At 38.8% G+C, this 19,831-nt stretch overlaps 1 protein-coding gene across 2 annotated transcripts; it reads right to left on the bottom strand.

The window, feature by feature from the left end:
- Positions 1 to 229: 229 nt before the first annotated feature.
- Positions 230 to 18,484, bottom strand: LOC137075255 (protein mono-ADP-ribosyltransferase PARP4-like). Of its 2 annotated transcripts, none has more exons than XM_067443610.1 (34): positions 18,415 to 18,484; positions 14,698 to 14,846; positions 14,303 to 14,498; positions 13,915 to 14,029; positions 13,706 to 13,784; positions 13,278 to 13,376; positions 13,021 to 13,179; positions 12,778 to 12,915; positions 12,515 to 12,673; positions 12,031 to 12,182; positions 11,420 to 11,551; positions 11,022 to 11,120; positions 10,732 to 10,915; positions 10,501 to 10,639; positions 7,869 to 8,011; positions 7,433 to 7,564; positions 7,257 to 7,343; positions 7,003 to 7,167; positions 6,864 to 6,907; positions 6,694 to 6,772; positions 6,437 to 6,574; positions 6,104 to 6,308; positions 5,867 to 5,937; positions 5,426 to 5,613; positions 5,248 to 5,347; positions 4,969 to 5,139; positions 4,549 to 4,629; positions 4,369 to 4,449; positions 4,194 to 4,289; positions 3,374 to 3,517; positions 2,439 to 3,278; positions 2,247 to 2,349; positions 2,026 to 2,158; positions 230 to 1,951 (listed from the first exon to the last, which is right to left on the bottom strand). In XM_067443610.1, the coding sequence occupies exons 2-34, from the start codon at positions 14,821 to 14,823 to the stop codon at positions 1,753 to 1,755; spliced, it is 4,977 nt and encodes a 1,658-aa protein (XP_067299711.1). In that variant the 5' UTR covers positions 14,824 to 14,846; positions 18,415 to 18,484; the 3' UTR covers positions 230 to 1,752. The 2 variants fall into 2 exon arrangements, with proteins under 2 accessions (XP_067299711.1, XP_067299712.1); XM_067443611.1 differs by having other exon boundaries at positions 13,915 to 14,020.
- Positions 18,485 to 19,831: the final 1,347 nt, after the last annotated feature.

The raw sequence follows: 19,831 nt of genomic DNA, 5'->3' as shown, positions 1-19,831 counted from the left end.
AATAACAACAATAATAATAACAATTAAAAAAAATATTTATTTACGATTGCCTTTTTTCATTTCGGCTAATCAAAATAAAAAAGATGAGAAACTATGTTTTATTCATACGTTAAAAATATTTAGAAATAATTGGCCACAAAGTGAGATCTTTTTTTAAGTTGTGAGAGCAGAATAAAAAATAATAATCAAAGAAACTGTTCCTGATATCACAAACACCAATTTATTGATGGATAAAATATGAATATAATCACAATAAAAATTGCTGCTCGTAATTACAAATTAACATTGAGAATTTTTTTTTAATGACTCTTCTAATAACCATGATTTCTAATAATTCATAAAGTATTACACTGAATAGAAGACATTCTGTGACTTTGCAGGCAGGTCATTGTTGTGACACTAATGCGTATATTTATATACATTTATTTATTTTCATTTTAAAGAAAGACAGCAAAGCACAAATTGTCACAAATGGAATTTTGTTTCATTTTAAATGATAAATCAACATACTGGATCATGATTATAGTTCAACTACATCAGTGCTCTGCTAGGATATGTGAATTTGATAAATTACTTCATACATCCACTTAAAATCACTACACTGAATGCTTAGTTCTGAAAGAAAAAAGCTAGCAAATGACACTTGGTTTCTACGTGACCTGACAGGTGTAGAATTGGGAAGGTTACTTAAATGTAGGTTACAGATTACAAGTTACCCTATTTCAACTACTCTATTAAAATAATGTAACTGATTAAATTTGATTATACATTTCTAATGAATGTGTTCAACTGTTTATAATTTCCAAACATTTAAACCAGGCAGATTAACCTCTAACCTTTAAAAACACAATTCTTGATCATTGTAGTATAGACATGCCCACGGTTTCACAGACAAGTCGTAAGCCTATCCCAGACTAAAATGCATGTTTGAGCTGTTGAAAGCAATTTGCACAGACATGTCTTAAAATATGCCAGTGCCATTTTTTTGTCTCAAGATGCAACCAGTAATGTTTTCTAAGGCACATTTATAAAAGCTACTTAAATGTCCTAATTGAAATAAGGCCTAATGCTGGCTTAATCTAAGACCTGTGTCATGAAAACAGACCATAATGATGATCTTCTTACTGATATAAATATAATTTTCTTATTTTAAATATGGATAGTCATCTTTTTTTTTTCTTCTTTTTTTTTACCACTATGTGTGTATGAAGGAAAAACAGCATACCATATAAGACAAAACAAAACCCTTCCAAATTGCTACTCAAAACGAGCCAATTGCATTTCGAAGAGGTACCTTGGAAAAATCACGTTCCTGGGGGAAAATCTTAAATCTTATTTTTTTGGCTGGGCTCCCTTGCTAGAATTTGCATTCCCAGGGCTGAATATCACGTTATTGGGGTTGCTTCAACCCACGGACTGTTCGCAGCAACAAGTGTAAAAGTAGCCCAAATGTGGTGCTCATCATATTCTAACAAGAGAACTAATAAGAAGAAGCAGAATAAGATAATTTTACTAAACCGCCTTTAAATGGCAGGAGACACCGTGCACGATCAAGAACAGACAAAACAACAAATTAACATGATTTAACATATCCAGCTTTTTACTGAAAATATTCAGATGTAACCCCCTTTGTAATCATTTTCATAAGTAACTAATTTAATCAAAAAAATTCTCAGTAACTGAAACAGATTGAAGTTACAATTATTTTTGTTCATAAATTACGTAAATCTGTTATATGTAGCTAGTTGCTCCTCAACAATGTGCACGCGCACGTCTCTCCAGAACAGGTTTGAGAGAGGAATGTGGGTGTGGAGAATCACAGCCCAGCAGCTGACGTGTAGATGATTCCCAATCCCGGCCGATCTCCAGCCTGCTGCACACACACGGATACTGTCTGTCTGTCCGACAGGCCCAGTCCACGGCCCTCTTCACTGCCTCCCAGTGCATCGGTCTGTATGGAGGAGAACACAAAGTTATGGATCCAAAAATATAAGAGTTTATCACTATGAGGACGTGTGCTCGTACCTGGGCTCCTGGGACTCTTTCAGCCGGAGGAGAGACTGGAGCAACTGTCCCACTGCCAGCTTCTTCACCCGGATCAGCTGCAGCACCAGCAGAGTCGCCACCAGTCTCAGAACGTCCGCATGAGCCTTCACACCTGACAGACAAAACATGTGACTGATTACCTGATTCTCACCGACAAGCTGTGTCTAAAACATGAAGATTCATTTCAAAAATCTTCTTACCAAATGAACGGATGCCTTTCTCCTTAAGGAAGACATTAGCAAAAAAGTCGACGTCCAGGTTGAGGAAGCTGCTCAGCCTCTTGGTGCACTCCCAGTATCCATCCTACATCCAAACACAACGCATAAATTCATATTCCCTTGAATTACACATTTACATTTTGTATATAATCTAGTTCATTAATGTGAAAAAACCTCATGTTGAAGCTCAAACAGCTCATTCCAGGCCACTGTGGCAGGCTTGCTTTTTCTCTTTAACAAGGATTTCTTTGCACTACTGTATGTATTGCCACTTTGCATGCCAATTTGAATCAAACGCGTTTCAGTTTGACCAAAGGAAACATGGCCAGCAGGAAGAGGGGGAGCCAGCAAGCCCATGTCACTCATTTGAAAAGGTACAGACTTCATGGCAGCAGCAGGAGGAGAACTGGGAGTTACACAGATAAACTTGGTCTTAAGATAAGTAGGAGCACAAATGGGCTGCTCTTGACGAGAAGGCACTAAGGAGTCGAGAGGAAGCCTGTCACTCATGGAGCAAGGTACTGACATCCTGGCACCAGTAGGAAGAGGAGGAGGAGGATGGCTGTGAGTCATGGACAGAGATTCCATTGACTCATAAATAGAGTCTCGAAGGACTTTAGGATAAGAAGCACGCTTTTTTGGGACACCAAACTTGATGCCAGGGGAAGGGAGAAGCTTTGGTGTGCGTTCCTCAATATTATGAGGGAGATGCATGTCACAAACAGGCATAACATTTTCTAGGCTTTTAAAAGATTCCAATGTTACCAGTGTTGATGCTCCATTAAGACCAGCGCTACTCGTAGGGCCAGCAACAAAGCATGTCTTTACATAAGGTGAAGCATTAGAAAGAGACCTGGAAAACTGCCTATGGACAAGGGGAGCTGCAGGCACTGCATCTAGAACACCATACAAACATGGTCCCAATTCGTCACAATTCCATTCATTAGATACAGCACAATCCGTTTCCACAAAATTAGATGTGGAGATGTCACTGGACCATTCCTCTGATTTGAACTAAAACATAAAAAAGCAATGTTGTAAATACTGAATGATGACAACTTTGATCACTACATTGCGTGACAAGAGCTGTAATAGACTCTAGTTGTTACCCATATGTTATCTTCTTCAGCACACATGATATGCTCTTCCTCAAGCTTCTCTTCAGTCCAGCTCATATACGGTAAAATATCTACATCTTCTTCTGATATGAGTTTAGGAACATCTGTCAATCCAGTTTCAATCTCATTCTGGTCCTACAAAGAACAAATGTGGACATATAAGTCATTTCTTATCAACAAGGCTTATATCTCAGATAATATTGGATATATTTTCATTATCAGTATATGCTATAAATGGACATTTAGTGCCTGAAAAAATTTGATTCTGTCTAAAGATGTTAACTTTATATTTTGTAATAATTATTATTAATAAACAAGTAGAAGCTGCCTAAAACACATGTAATAACCGCCGTTTAGATAGCTAAATTATTAGATGTTAAAAGCATAAATGGTTGATAAAATGTTATCATTTAAAAATGTTTATGCATTAAGAGCTTATGTATTACATGTTATTTATGTACATTTGTTTGGTCACCCTTTTTACTTTGTAATGATTTGCTCTGTTTTACTATTGAACCATCTTTACATACAGGGGTTTTCTTTAAGCTAGAAAGAAAGATGGGCAGCATAGTTCCACACACCCAGTTTTTGGAAGAATTTTCAGTTAATAATTATAAAACTTGAATGAATGTTATATGTTTATTGCTACAACTAAGAAAAAAGTATTTAAGTTTGAGTGAATTAAAAAAAAAATATTATGCAAAATGAAAATAAAACTTTTTTTTTTTTTAAATAAAAAAAAAAAAAATGAAAATGTATTGTTATTATTGTTATTAATTGATAAGTGATGATACATTTAGAATAATTGTACCCTCTCTTCGATGGCGACAAAGCTTGTGAACTGGGACAAGATGGAGAACTCTTTACTGAGCTCAATGATGTAGGACTTCAGCTCTGCTTTCTTCCCCTGATAGAGATATAAGACAGCAAGTCAAGGTCTTCTGATAGTTCTTTTAAAAACAGCAACATGTAGCCAAATATTGTACCTCATGTTCTGCCTCACTGTCGCCCAGAATGCCATCTTCATAGTCCCTGATGATCGCTCTTGCTGTTAACTTGTGAAGGAACTACACACACACACACACACACACACACACCTCTTTAAACGTCTGATAAACAATTGATAATGTTTCCGATAATATGAAGTATTTAAGATGCTCACTCACAGTTCCTTTCGTCTTTTGTAGTTCTGTGGTGGAAACCATTGTTTTGATCTCCTGCCCACTCAAATCACCAAACAGTGTGGCCTAAAAGGGTGAATATTACACAATTCAAAACAATATATAAACAATAAATATGTATTTATATAGCTGGGTAATCTTAATCCTTTTACAGCTTTCTGAGTAATATTACATATTTTTATCTTGATAAATCTCTGAAATTGCTTCATAGTGTGATGCTTTTAATCACCGTAGCCAAGCAGATTTAATATACATTTTAATTTCAGATCTAAAATACAGCAGAAATCTAATTAAAAATAAATAATGAAGGCATTTTTTTCACACTGCTTGTCACTAAATGAATATAAGAAATAATATTTAATTATATAATTTATTTGTATCAAAATAACAATAAAGCAGGTCTACCTGAGTGCAGTGCGGCACAAAGCCGTATATGAGAGTGTGACAGTCACTGAAGAGGCCGTGAAGCTGTGAGGGAGCTTGAACAGGAGGGGGCGCTCTGGGATTAAACTGCTGCCACTTCACTGCCACTGATCTGCAGCCTGGAGACTCCATACGCTGAACCTGAGCTCGCACCTGGAATGAGCAGCAAATCTGTTTTAAGTTTCACAGTGGCTAATGTTGGGCATATAATGCTCCCTTTTTCTTAATCAAAACAACAATACAATAAACAGCGTGATTCACCTTCTCTGCCCAAGTGTGTTTCATCTTGGTGTCAAAAAATTCACATGTTCCTCCACCTGCTTGAGCCAAAGCTCTGAGCATATGACGATTAGCTGTCAAGCTAGACAAACACAAACAGTAGGTTCAGAAATTAATTTAAGTGATAAAGAGTTTTGTGTTGAACTCTTCAAAGGCAGACCTGAGTCCGCAGGTGAAGAGGCGCGTGTGGCAGGAGTTTTCTCGGACCAGCTGGAGGGTCAGAGGCTGGTTCTGAACATGTCCATCAGAGAGCAGCAGGATGTTCCTCACGCCCCGGCAGGGAGGCAGCAGACTCAGGCTCTGGAGAGGCCGCCACAGTTCAGTGCTGCCACCAGCGCAACTACAGGACTGAAGAGAACACACATGCAATGATGAGAAAAAACAACATTCTAATCAGTCTAAGTGATTAATCAAGGGGTCGAGGTTTAAATGGTTAGGGTAGTGCTACAACATCATGCTGGCAAAAAATCTCACTCTAATTGGAACTGAGCATCCATGAGCAACAACTAAAGAGCTGAAATGAGTCAAGAAACCATAAAAATATTTCAATATGCAAAAGCACAAGAGCATTCATCTTTAACCGTTTTTAATCATTACTCACCATAATAAACTGTCTGGCTGGTTCAGATGCTTCATCTAAAGACACCGGTGCAGGAAAAGCTTCCTTGTAATCTTAAAAACACACATTTTATGATTAACATGTCACTGTGTGAATGAAGAACCAGCATATATTGTTCTTCACCCATAATGCTTTACTACAAATCCCAAGATTTGACAGAAATGAGAATGTACATGAAGATCACCAGAACAACATCAGATTGTTTTAGTGCCCACTAACCAGTGCTGAAAGAGATGATGTTGATCTTCAGTGAGCGGTCCAGAGATTTGAGGACTTGAAGGGCAATCCGGCGGGCGTTCAGCATGGCGTCTCCCTGCATGGACTTGGAGGAGTCCAGTAGAATGACCACATCACTCACACTGGACGCTCCAGAGCTGGACACCCCGCCTGACTTAAAGTCTGGATAAAACACCAGCATGCAGGCCTGCAGAGATCAGAGAGTGTCAGAGAAGGACCTACTGTATCTGTGTGTATTTTAGATCAGGGTGTGTGAAGGAAAGAGAAGCATTTATGTCTGCCGTTTGAATCAGATGTGACTGATCATTTCTTTACCTGACTATATTTATCCGGATGGTTCTCGACCCACATCCTGGGCATGTGGATATCAGAGAGACTGAAGGACACCTGTAACCCTTCAGATCCAAGAGTCTGTCCCGGTAACGTGCTGATCACTGCCTTACAGTCTGTCATCTGAACGGGAAATCACTCATACTGTTAATAATACTCATCATAAACCAGGATGTTTTATTTCCTTTAGAGAACAAGAACATTTAAATATTTATTAATATAATTTACTAAACTAAAATAACCTTGGTTTTGATGCGGTGTGAAGAGCTCAAGTTGATGATCTTGTAAGGCATTTCAATGGACATAGACAGAGAAAACTCCCTGAAAAAAACAAAACACTAAACCAATGAACATTTTTAGTAAATTTTTAATGAATTTCCCTTTTGAATTATGCAGCGTTCGAGATTCTCACCCCTCTGACTGAAGCTCGCTCACACCAATCTTTTCAACAGTCGCCTGAAACACAACACAACTGTCAGTCAAAACACTGTAACTAACAGCAGCCCAAACAGAAGTTTAAATACAGTGACTAAAGACCAGCCACGTCGTACCTGAGTTGTCTGATTAAGGGCGTCATTCTGTTGCCATGGTGCCACGCTGCCGGCCAATGAGAAGACTATAGAGCCTGATCTCACCACCAGCTCAGTGATGAACGTCACCTTGATCAAAACTGTGGCTCCGGGAGGAAGATTCCCCACGCTGATAGTAAATACATCCTGCCTCACATAAACACATGACCTTAGACAAGCCTTCTGATACTTTATCACTCATGCTTCAGAGAAAGAAACAGTAGAAAATAACTCACAGGTGCATCCTGGTCCATCAGATAGGCCCCATGACCTTTCTCTATGGCTTGCTTGTACTCCTTACGAGCCTGCTCTTTTTCCTTTACCTACAGGACAAAGAAAGACATTAAAAACTGACGAGAAAGCGGTTATGAAGAGAAGAGGCTGCATTTGAAAAATTCTGGGTGACTTGCACCTTTCCAATGACATGTTTTCCATTGATAAAGGCTTCAAATCCACACACTGCTGCCGTCTCCTCCAGTGGAAAGACATACTTTGCTTCAATGGGAACAGCACTCTTGTTCGTGTAGGTCTGAAAAATGATGACCTGGTGACAGAGCAGAGAAAGTCATATTTGATAACACAGATAGAGTTTGAAAAGACGACTTTTCCATCTTTATGGCTGTTGGATTATGGGGCCTTTTGGTCTACTTTTTTTTAGCTTGTTAATTTTCTTGTTCATTTCAAGGTCATGTTCTTTCATGTCTTTATTTCTATATACATATTCTATTCTAATGTTTATCATTCTGAATATTTTATAAACACTGTTTTTAGCATGTGAGAGACAACACGGACTCTCTGAAAACCCTGCTTCTCTAATATATGTGCAGCCCAGCACTGTAGTATCATACCTGACACAGTAGGTCCATCAGCTTACACCTCACATTGACAGCCTGAAGAGGAATTTTTTGACCACTGCTGTCCAGCAAACCTGCAGTCATCTCCTCCAGAGGGTTTTTAGCTGACTCCAAACCCTCACTGTCATCGCTGGACACTAACGAATGACATCAAACCAAACCAATGATCAGTTTCACAAATCCAAATCATAGCATTCATCATTACAGAGCATCAGATGTCCCTGAGGAATAATTTGTCTCACCGTAAGTATAAATCATTTCACTGTTAGTATAAAGGGCTGTTTTGTGGGACTCAAACTTGGGTCACCCAAGTTTGAGGAAGTGTTATATGTGGAAGTGTTGAAGGTATTGGCTCTGCTGTCATGTAAATTGATCAAACTTTTCAAATTAAAATTTGAATGGATTGATAGCACTAGTTATCATCTACAACAGATTCCTCCATATATTAACCTCAACAATAAAAATACTGGAAACTCTAAGCAACTTTTTTCCACAGTAAACAATCTCCTGAAGCCAAAGTCATCTTCATCCACTGAAACCATAGTGGAGTGATGCAACAGCTTCATTGACTTTTTTAGATCTAAAGTCAATAACATTCGCTCTTTTATACCTGGCTCTTCCTCCCTGTCTCCCCTATCACCCAAACACTCACCCAGGAAATTGCCATCCCTTGCTTCCACACTTTACTGAGATTCAGCAGAGCCACATTGAGGAAACCATCAACAAAATGAAGCCGTCCACCTACACCTTGGATCCCATCCCGACTGTTGTGCTCAAGTCGTTCATTCCCATTGTCAGCCCAATCATCACCCATAATTTTTTTTTCACCCATAATGTTTGTTAATCTCTTTCTCAAAACTGGTCATGTCCCTCTTGCCCTTAAAGCTGCTGTCATCCGTCCTATACTTAAGAAACCAACCCTAGACCCGGAGGTCCTTGCTAATTATAGGCCGATCTCCAACCTCATCTTCCTGTCAAAGGTTCTAGAGAAGGAAGCCGCCTCTCAGCTCCACAAGCATCTAAAAAATAACAACCTATTTGAGATTTTTCAATGAGGCTTTTGCTTGGCCCACAGCACCGAAACAGCTCTGCTCAGGGTGACAAATGACCTTCTAATGACAGCTGAGTCAGGATCACCATCACTGCTCATTCTCCTCGACCTAACGGTGGCATTCAACACCGTGGACCATACCATCCTTCTGGACCGCCTACACAATACAGTTGGACTATTGGGAGCACCTACACTGTGCTGTGGTGCCGAGAACTTAACCCTTAAAATTGGGCCGAGAACTTAACCCTGTGGAACACCACATGTAACCGGGAGCAGCCTGGACTCACATTCTCCCAATATAACACATTCAGTCCTGCCAAAAAGGTAGGACTGAAAACACTGTAGTGCTGCGCAGCACTACGCAGCACTAGTGCTCGGCAGCACTACAGTGTTTTCAGTCCTACCTTTTTGGCAGGACTGAATGTGTTATATTGGGAGAATGTGAGTCCAGGCTGCTCCCGGTTACATGTGGTGTTCCACAGGGTTAAGTTCTCGGCCCAATTTTATTCATTCTCTACATGGTTCCCCTCGGTCCTGTCATCAGCAGACATGGACTGTCTTTTCATTGTTATGCTGATGACATGCAACTTTATATCAAAACTGCCCGAGCCCCTCCACAGCTCTGACATGACTCACCACATGTCTTAAGGAGATAAAGGAATGGATGGGAAATAATTTCCTCCAGTTGAACTCCTGTACAACTGAGGCACTACTGGTTGGCACCCCTCATCAGATCCACCCCTCTCCCTTATACCAGCTCATCTTTGACGGCCATATCATCACTTTCTCCGTCTCAGTCACTAACCTACGGGTTTGGTTTGACCCCCAGCTGACCTTCAATGACCATATTAAACACATCTGCAAAACCTTCTTCCACCACCTTCGAAACATCTCAAAACTCTGTCCCCTTTTAACCTTTCCAGATGCAGAGAAACTTGGCCATGCCTTTGTCTCCACCAGGCTGGACAACTGCAACTGACTCTTCTGTGGGATTTCTGGCAGAAATATCCAGATGCTTTAATACATCCAGAACTGTGCTGCCAGAGTCCTTATGAGAGTCCTTAAATGTGATCACATAACTCCCATCCTACACTCATTGCACTGGCTTCCTGTTTCATCCCGGATCGGCTACAAAATCCTCCTGCTCACACATAAATGCATCACGGGACATGCACCTCCATATCTACAGGAACTCATCACTCTGAAATCCTCCACAAGCCCCCTCAGATCATCAGGCCACCTGCTTCTTCAAGTTCCCATCACCCGGCTTCGTACCATGGGAGATGGAGCTTTCTGCTTAGCTTAGACTTGTAACCACCTTCCCAGTGAGCAGAGAGCAGTACAGAGCCTGGACCAGTTTATAGCTGAACTGAAGACTTTTCTGTTCAGAAAGGCTTTATGTGTTGATTGTTTGTATTATTCTATATTTTTACTTTTTATTCATTTTCGTTATTTTTCCCTTTTTCTATTGTTGCATTCTTCGGAATGAAAAGTGTGTTATAAATAAAATCTATTATTATTTTATTATTATATAAAAGCTCTCTCTACATGTCCTGTTCACTGAACATTACTCACAGACATCAGCGGGCTGTGTGAGCTCCACAAAGGTGTTGATATAAGGCTGGAACTCTTTTAACTCGTCCCCTTCCAGAGTGTACTGAACCACATACTTCAGTCTGATCTGCTCTGTGTTATAGACAACAAACTCATCATCCTGTCAATAGAAACCAACACACAAACACAAGAGTCACATTAGATCCCAAAAACACAAGCAGAATGTTTGAGTACAGAGAAAATGACAAACACCTCAAATTCAGAGAGTCTGTTGGGTGTGCGACGGACTCCATGAACACTGTGGTAGCCGTCAGGGGCGCAGGTCAAAGTGGCGTCTTTCTTCAGCAGGTCTTTGCACCGACCCAACGCCACTTCACACACCAAAAGCAGCCGAGAGCCGTCAGTGACACTGGGCTTGGAGTATTTCACACTAGTCCTTTAACACAGAGCAGAAACTGACTAACTCGCTCAGATCAGTCATGAAAGTGGAGATTTATAAATCTGTTTTATTAAAAGATGCCGGAGTAATGCAGACCACTGACTTTAGAGAGTCACTGAAGTAGATTCCTCCTCCAAGATTCCCGATATCCGTCCTCTCAATTCCATGCTGTTCGACTCCAAACTTGGGCAGCAGCAGACCTCTACACAGAATATTTCATTAAAAATATATTTAACTAATTACATGATAAGATGAATGAGCAATCAAATAAATGCTGCATTAACACATCCTGAGAAAATCCCCAAAATGAACAAAAGACATGATTATTGCAGAAGAGCAAATAATTGAATAGACATTACAAAAAATGACTTCTGTCAATCTATAGCCAGATGTTACATAGAACGTGGTTCACAAACACAGTATATGGTCTGTCATAGACACAGGTTTGTGTGGGTTTTGTCACTGTGTGTAAATATTATTTTTGAAAGAATATGCTCTTACCGTGACAGTATTCCAACAAAACTATTGGGACTAGTGGAGTGAAGAAGGGGCTTAATGTTGCCTAAATCCTCCCAAAACATTTGAAGCTCCACCCCTCTGTTTACACACAGTATCTGCTGAATCTGAACAGGCCTGCAATGGATACAAGATTAACACCATCTTTTAAAGACTAAGGGCCAGTTTTACTAAACGACAAATTAGCAAAAAATATTTTAAAAAGTGCTTATGGGAGTGAAAAGTTCTGCGCATGATCTACTGAGGACATGCAAATTAAAGAACACTGATGCATCCAGATAATTTCCATAATGACCAACACAATCTACCAAGAGCAGTGCAAATTAGTGTCTGGATTAAGACACATTCTTTTTGGGCAGTAAATAATGGGGCAAATACCAGTAAATACCAGTCTCCTCCCATCAATTTTGTGTCTGAAAGGGAAACTCCTACAAATGCCCTGTCCACGCTTTTTCAGCGCTAAATTTTCAATGCATGTCTTTAGTAAATCCAGGTTGACAGTAGTTTTTGAACAGCAAAAGTGGGTTTGCACTGCCCATAATCTGAAATATATTTGTGTTTGACCTTCAGACCACAATCATCATGATCAAGTTTACCTGTCCTGAAGCAGTTGAGAGACAACATGAAACTCAGGGTTTTGTGGTGGAACAACCTCAATGCTGCACCTCAGAGCTCGATACTTTCCCAGAGACGAGGGCGAGGGACTTCCCAGAGTGGCTTCACTCACATTCAGAATGTCTCTGATCAGCTGAGGATGACAGAAGAGTTTAAAATACTAAATCTGCACTGAGGACTTCATAATCCAAACTTGAAGAATCTACCAAAATCCCCAAATGTGAAGGAATCTCATTCAATTAATGCTGATTTAAATTAGATAATCATTGAAGTAATATTTAAAAACATCTATGTATTATAGTAATGATCTATCTATATAACTGAGAAACCTTTTTGAAAATAATAAACATTACATAAAAATATTAGGTAAAACGAGTTTCATTATCATGAAACCAATATCACAATAGAAAAATCTCAATGGTCCTGACGCAGTATAATGATTTTATATAATTGCATTTCTGTTACCTGACAAAGGTCTAGTTTCTGAGACACAAGCTTGTGTTTGGAAGGAGGGTCGATCATTCTGAGGGGTAGAAGAGTTTTGACCTCCTCTAGTAGGGCCTTGACTTCATCCTCTTTCTGAGTCTTTTGTGCCTGCAGTAACAATCCCTCCACCCTGCTCACCTGCAACAGCACAGAGACATTAAACACACAATATACCTGTGAGCTTTATGATTGGATGTGTGTGCGTGTGTGTGTGTGTGTGTGTGTGTGTGTGTCTTTCTCACATCATTAAGGCTGATGCTGGAGACAGGGACTGTCAGGATGTTACTAAGGGAACCGAGAGCTTCGGTCCAAACCAGCTCTACAAAGACGCCAACTTCCTGTGATAAAGTGCTGCAGTTCAGCTTCTCCTCCAACAGAAGCTGCAAATTAAAACAGTGAACATTGATTTCACACCCATTGGACACATTATATACGCATATACAGAATTCAATTAATGAAATAGATCTGCGTTGTGTTGGTCTAACCTGCTGCAGGCTGTGGGACGCTAACCGCTCAACCTCAGGAGGAAGTGTGTGTGTCTTTGTAAATCCCTGTGTCTCCATCTCCTTCATCAGCAGCAGATACGCTTCCACAGCATCCTCAGACGTCACACAGTACACAAGCTTGTCCTGCACCACTGCGCTCTATAGTGAGAGAGAGTCCCTCACCGTCACCACAGGTCAATCTATTATTCCTGTGATAACAAGATTAATCTTTCAAACAGTGTTTAAGATGACCAAACCTCAGCTTCATGCAAGATTGAACACAACACACGATACTTCTGGCCTGCTCGTCCTCTGGCACTCTGCAGCTCCAAAACAGACAAAGTCTTGGGTTTGACCTGCAACACAGACATGAAAACACTTTTTAAAATTCAGGCAGTGCTGGAGGCTACAAGAATCACCTCAACAATGTGTTATACATTTTTCTTTTTATCAAAATTTTTTTTTCCCCTTAGGCTCCACTTATAATGTTTATCAGGTTTATGATATACGGGTGTTTTGTGCATCCATTTATCTGTCGTGAAGGTTTGATTGAATAAACGGTCTGTTTTGAGTTCTGAAAAGTGCAGTGTGTTTTTCATTCAAAGTAAACTCTTAATTACAAAAAGATTAAGGGAAATTAGATTTTTGTATGATGTGACCCACTATGATGTATGAACTCACTCACCCGCTCAAAAATCGAATACTTGGCCACTTGAAAATATGAAGGAAATTCAGGCAGGTCATGGTCGCCACCTTTGTAAACTCTGCGTTGGATTAATGAAAAGATGTAGTCATGCAAACAAGAGCATCTAAACTGAAAGATACTGATGTAAAACAATTAAGAAAGTGTTTAATAACACTAAAGCACTGACAGTGACAAAAACAAAAGCGCACCTGAACCTGCCAAGATGGGGCACACCCTTTTCAGGAGTCTCAATCTCAGTCTTTAGGAGTTCGGACTGACCTTTGAACTTCTCTTTTTCTAGTATCTGGGTCGACACTTTTACCTCTTTAAGGAGAAAAACAACATTACGTCAAAAGCGCCACAAAAAACACATGGTTTAATCTCATTTAATACTCATAACCTAAATATATATTTCTCAACAAAAATGTACTGCAACAGAACAGTACAAATACAAAACACACCCACTGTAAGCAAATACAACTAATCTGGCCGTGACACTCCTTTGTTCACGTATCATGTTAGTTGACACAAAGATCTTACATCTGTTCTAACCAAAGAATGTGAGAATTCACTAAATTAAGCTAATTAAACTGCTACCTGGATGAGAGATGAATTCAGAGATGGGATAAGCCAGCTGTGGGGCCAAATTATGCTCCGTCAAAGGCAGGAGACGCCCTTCATCCAGACAGCTCCACACATACTGCGTCCCAACCACTGGGATCTGGAGCTTCTGGATGCTGCGCTGCCGGTTACTGCTCAGGTCATTCACACTGCTAGTGACTACAAAAGAGCACTGGAGAAGATAAAAGCAGGTCAGAAGATACACAGCAGCTCTTTGGGGACTTTAGTAACGTCTGTATTGTGTAAACGCCCTATGATGAAACCCAACTGTTTATCTACATTGAAACAATCACTTGCTTTGTCTCAGAGTAACTCACTGCTTATGATAAAAATGACAGACATCTGTGCTAAATAATGAACATAATACAAACCTCTCTGTTGATGACATAGGAGATGTTTCCTCCATTTTCCAGAAGAGCTGATTTCAGCTTCTTCTTCTCTTTGTGAGAAACATTCTTCACATCTAACACCACAGTACAGTTTTCAAACACTGTCATGATTTCACTGGGATCTGAATATGCTGAGAAAAGCGAGAGAACAATGAGAAACAGTAGAGAGAAATTCTATATTATCATGTCAGCCATAAAGACAGGAAATCAGTATATATATATATATATATATATATATATATATATATATATATATATATATATATATATATATATATATATATATATATATATATATATATATATATATATATTTTTTTTTTTTTGTATTTTTATTTATTTATTTTTGATCAAAAAACTAGGTGGTTGAATAATATATGCCCTTAATGTGCTAAATGAATTATTTGGCAAGCTTAAGCTCTAATGACATTTTAAATATGTTAATGAAAATTGACATTTAATTCATTATATTTTCAACTGTGTTATGGAAAAATGATGTTTCATAAATCCACAGTATACTGAATTTAGTATTATTCATTATCCTTACCCAAGATTTACATCTCCAGAGATATCCCTATCGATTTTCTGATGGTTTAGTTCACATCTAGATTTAAAAACCACATAAAAACCACACATAACAGATGACACACAAAGTAACACAGCTGACAGAGGAGTCAGAAAACACCTTTGACAGGACACATTAGAAGAAAAACAGAAAACTATCTTTAAAATGATAACTTTCTTTTTATTCAACAAATATAAGTACAAACAATTAATTATATTTAAATTAAATTGTCAACCATGTGAATCCTTGTCAACTGTTAGAGTTGACATGTAACACAGTTGACATTTCCGCCATTTTAGGGTCTTGTACAATCTGCTGGCCTTGAACTAGTTAGTAGTTGACCTTGATTAACTTATGTTTTTATATTCTTTCACATTTTTGTTTTAAATTATGTTTTATATTCTACACGTTTATTAATTTAACATGTGACACAAGTTTACCAGAACATGTTGATAACACAGTTGACGGTCAATTAATCTACTCTATGTGCAGACAATAATATAGATCATGTAGCCTATTGAAAAGAAGAAGTTATAATTTACCACACTGTCTTCAAATTTACCTCCAAAAAATGAATAACATCACAGGTGACTTTGGAACAAACCATTGCTGATTTATAGGGGGTTTTATAGGGAGTAACATGGTTGACACTGATTTCTTGGACACACATAAACTGGATGATTTAATGTAGATGCATGAGCAAAATGTTTTTTAAAACATATTTTTCATAATTGAATGATTATTTTAGACAAACATTTATAACAAATACAAACCCTATTCCAAAAAAAGTTGGGACACTGTACAAATTGTGAATAAAAACAGAATGCAATGATGTGGAAGTTTCAAATTTCAATGGAGAAAATGTATTATTTTAAGGGAAAAATAAGTTGATTTTAAATTTCATGGCATCAACACATCTCAAAAAAGTTGGGACAAGGCCATGTTTACCACTGTGGGGCATCCCTTCTTTTCTTTTTATAACAGTTGCTCCAGTTTAGGAATAGGAATGTTGTCCATTCTTGTCTAATAAAGGTTCTAGTTGCTCAACTGTCAGGTCTTCTTTGTCGCATCTTCCTCTTTATGATGCGCTAAATGTTTTCTATGGCAAAAGATCTGGACTGCAGGCTGGCCATTTCAGTACCTGGGTCCTTCTTCTACGCAGCCATGATGTTGTAATTGATGCAATATGTGGTCTAGCATTGTCATGTTGGAAAATGCACATTCTTCCCTGAAAAAGACAATGTCTGGATAGAAGCAGTATGCTGATATGTTGTTCTAGAACTTGGATATACCTTTCAGTATTGATGGTGCCTTTCCAGATGTGTAAGCAACCCCATACCATCAGAGAGGCAGGCTTCTAAACTGAGCGCTGATAACAACTTTGGTTTTCCTTGTCCTCTTTGGTCCAGATGACATGGCGTCCCAGTTTTCCAAAAAGAACTTTAAATTTTGATTCTTCTGACCACAGAACAGTTTTCCACTTTGCCACAGTCCATTTTATATGAGCCTTGGCCCAGAGAAAACACCTGCGCTTCTGGATCATGTTTAGATGTGGCTTCTTTTTTGACCAATAGAGTTTTAGCCAGCAACGGCTAATGGCACGGTTGATTGCATCCACCAACATTGTTTTCTAAAAGTATTCCTGAGCCCATGTTGTGATTTTCATTACAGAAGCATTTCTGTATGTGATGCAGTGCCATCTAATGGCCCAAAGATCACAGGCATCCAGTATGGTTTTCCAGCCTTGACCCTTACGCACAGAGATTATTAGAGATTCTCTGAATCTTTGGATGATATTATGCACTGTAGATGATGATAACTTCAAAATCTTTGCAATTTTTCTCTGAGAAACTCATTTCTGTTACTGCTCCACTAGCCTTGGGGGAATTGGTGATCCTCTGCCCATCTTTAATTTCTGAGAGACACTGACACTCTAAGAGGCTCTTTTTATACCCAATCATGTTGCCAATTGACCTAATAAGTTGCAAATTGGTCCTCCAGTTGTTCCTATGTACATTTAACTTTTCTGGCCTTGTATTGCTACCTGTCCCAACTTTTTTGGAATGTGAAGCTCTCATGAAATCCATAATATTCCACACTGTAAAAAATATTGTTGATTTAACTTTAAAAAAAAGTAAGTAACCTGGTTGCCTTAAAATTTTGAGTTTATTGAAATTAAACATTTTAGTTGATACAATGAAGAAAATTGGTTAAATAAATAGAAACTCAAAATATGATATATCTGAACCACATAAAAATTTTCAAATCATGAAAATAGCACAATTTGGCATGTTTCACTGCGTCATCACAAATAAAACACACAATTACCCAACATGCTTACAAAATACACACCCTGACGAAGGCATGTAAAGCCGTAACGCGTAGGTGTATACCTGTCACCAATGAAAAAATAAAGGCTTTTTAACTTTTTCAACACACCCATCGAGTGCCTTGGACTACTTTGGCTTTTATGCTTACAAAACCTTTATATAATATTTTAATTAAAGGTGACTCTCAGAAATGTTTTTTGCATTGATGAACTGAATTTTTTTTACTGTGCAATATTTGACATGCCATTTCAAAATGTCTCACTTTCAACATTTGATATGTTATTCTATGAATAAATCAGTTTATGAGATTTGTAAATTATTGCATTTCTTTTTTATCCACAATTTGTACAGTGTCACAACTTTTTTGTGTGGAATCGTTCGTATCCAGAACATGCATTTTAGAGCTAATCTGAAGATCAAAACCTAACATTTACCAAATCGGACAGCACAAAAACTGTACTGTTCCAGCATTTAGTTTTGCAAGATAAAAGATCTTTTGGATTTTCTATTAACGTTAAATGAATAAGAAATGTCCCAGATATAAAATAAATATTGCTTGAAGTGAAAAGTTAATGAAAAATTTGTAACATGTATAATTGAGTCAACGGACACTCCTAAAACTAGGAAATGTCACTAACATGAACACCATAAAAATAGCTTTCTGTCTTTCTATTTTTTGTGTATCAACATAAGAAAACACTTGGACTAAACAAATTAAACATAAACAACATACACATGGAAGTTAAGAAATTTCCCTTGATATAGGCTAGAGTGGGGAATAATTAAAATCCTGCAAGATCTTACCGTCAGAGTCGAGTGACACGTATGCCTATGCTAAAAAAGACATTAAAGAAAAGCGTCAATAATTTCCTTTCAGTGTGTTACGGCTTCCTGAATCATACAGTAAAGACACACCTCCCTGCTTAAAAAAAACAAAAAAATAAAAACATTAGGGCTCCATCCAGTGGTTGAAATGGTCCTTGCCGAAATTACTGTATATTTTCCATAGAGGGGCGCTGCATCTATCCAAACAGTTTCTGTTGTGGGATCCTCCCTTTCCTCTGCCACATTCGAGAAGAGGAAGCAGCGGATATCAGGAATACCGTGTTATGTTTGCTGAACTGCTGGGATTTGTATCAGTCCTCGGTGATTTATAGCAGTCAGCATCGCCCCTTTTGTATGGGTTCGGTTTAGCGTATAGATATGGCTCGACACACGTTCTTTTCAACTTATGTACTCAGAAATGTGCCCGTCAGGACGGCTGTTATTGTCATGACCATGCTTATCTTTTTCAAATATATGTTCACCTGCCCTTGCACAACTCGCGAGATAACTCTCCTGCACTGCTGGCTGTACCTGTGCCTGCCCATAGGCGTCCTGTTCTTCATAATGATCCTCATCGACGCTCAACTCCTGAAGATGTGCAGATGTTACGTATGCAAATGTTGCGTCAGTGGCCAGAGCAGATGCTGTGAGAGTGAGTGCTGCGATACTTTTGAGTGCTGCTGTTGTGCTGGCGGTTACTGTTATCATCCAGAACGCTGTGGAGAAGAAGGATGGTTTTACTGTGGCATTATATGGAAGCACCTACTCAATGTCTTTTATGCGGGATCGCTGTGGATAGTAGTTGCATTTATTGACGGGGATTGGTACGTTTGCATGCGGACCGTAAATTCGAACGGTACCAGGGAGCAAATTGCGTGCAAGGATCTACCAACTCCAGGAGAAGCAGAGACTCTAAGAAAATTTGACAGTGAATCACGGGTACATTTTATATAAAGCCTTTTATCTGCGTTATTTATTCCATATCCCTTGATCACACAGTTATAAATACATACACACACCAATCAGGCATAACATTATTCCTAATATTTTTTTTGGTCGCCCTTTTTTTTGGCAAAACAATACTGACCAGTCGAGACATGGACTCCACTAGACCCCTGAAGGTGTGCTGTGGTATCTGGCACCAAGATGTTAGCAGCAGATCCTTTAAGTCCTTTAAGTTGTGAGGTGGGGCCTTGAGGATTGGACTGGTGTATACAGAACATCCCACAGATGCTTGATTGTATTGAGATCTGGGGAATATGGAGGCCAAGTCAACACCTCAAACGCGTAAACCATTTATTCTATCCTGCTGAAAGAGGCCATAGCAACCAGGGAATACTGTTTCCATGAAAGGGTGTTCATGGTCTGCAACAATGCTTTGGTAGGTGTCAAAGTA

Source organism: Pseudorasbora parva, chromosome 5, assembly GCF_024679245.1.
Source record: "Pseudorasbora parva isolate DD20220531a chromosome 5, ASM2467924v1, whole genome shotgun sequence".
NCBI classification, from domain to species: domain Eukaryota; kingdom Metazoa; phylum Chordata; class Actinopteri; order Cypriniformes; family Gobionidae; genus Pseudorasbora; species Pseudorasbora parva.
The sequence above is the reverse complement of the archived record's forward strand: the minus strand, read 5'-3'. Positions and strand labels throughout refer to the sequence as shown.

Excerpts from the sequence above, each read along its gene's own strand:
- LOC137075255 (XM_067443610.1), bottom strand. The coding sequence starts at position 14,823 with ATGACAGTGTTTGAAAACTGTACTGTGGTGTTAGATGTGAAGAATGTT. Across the intron at positions 14,499-14,697 it reads CCTATGTCATCAACAGAGAG|TGCTCTTTTGTAGTCACTAG; the intron begins GTTTGTATTATG and ends TATCTTCTCCAG. Across the intron at positions 1,952-2,025 it reads AAAGAGTCCCAGGAGCCCAG|ACCGATGCACTGGGAGGCAG; the intron begins GTACGAGCACAC and ends TCCTCCATACAG.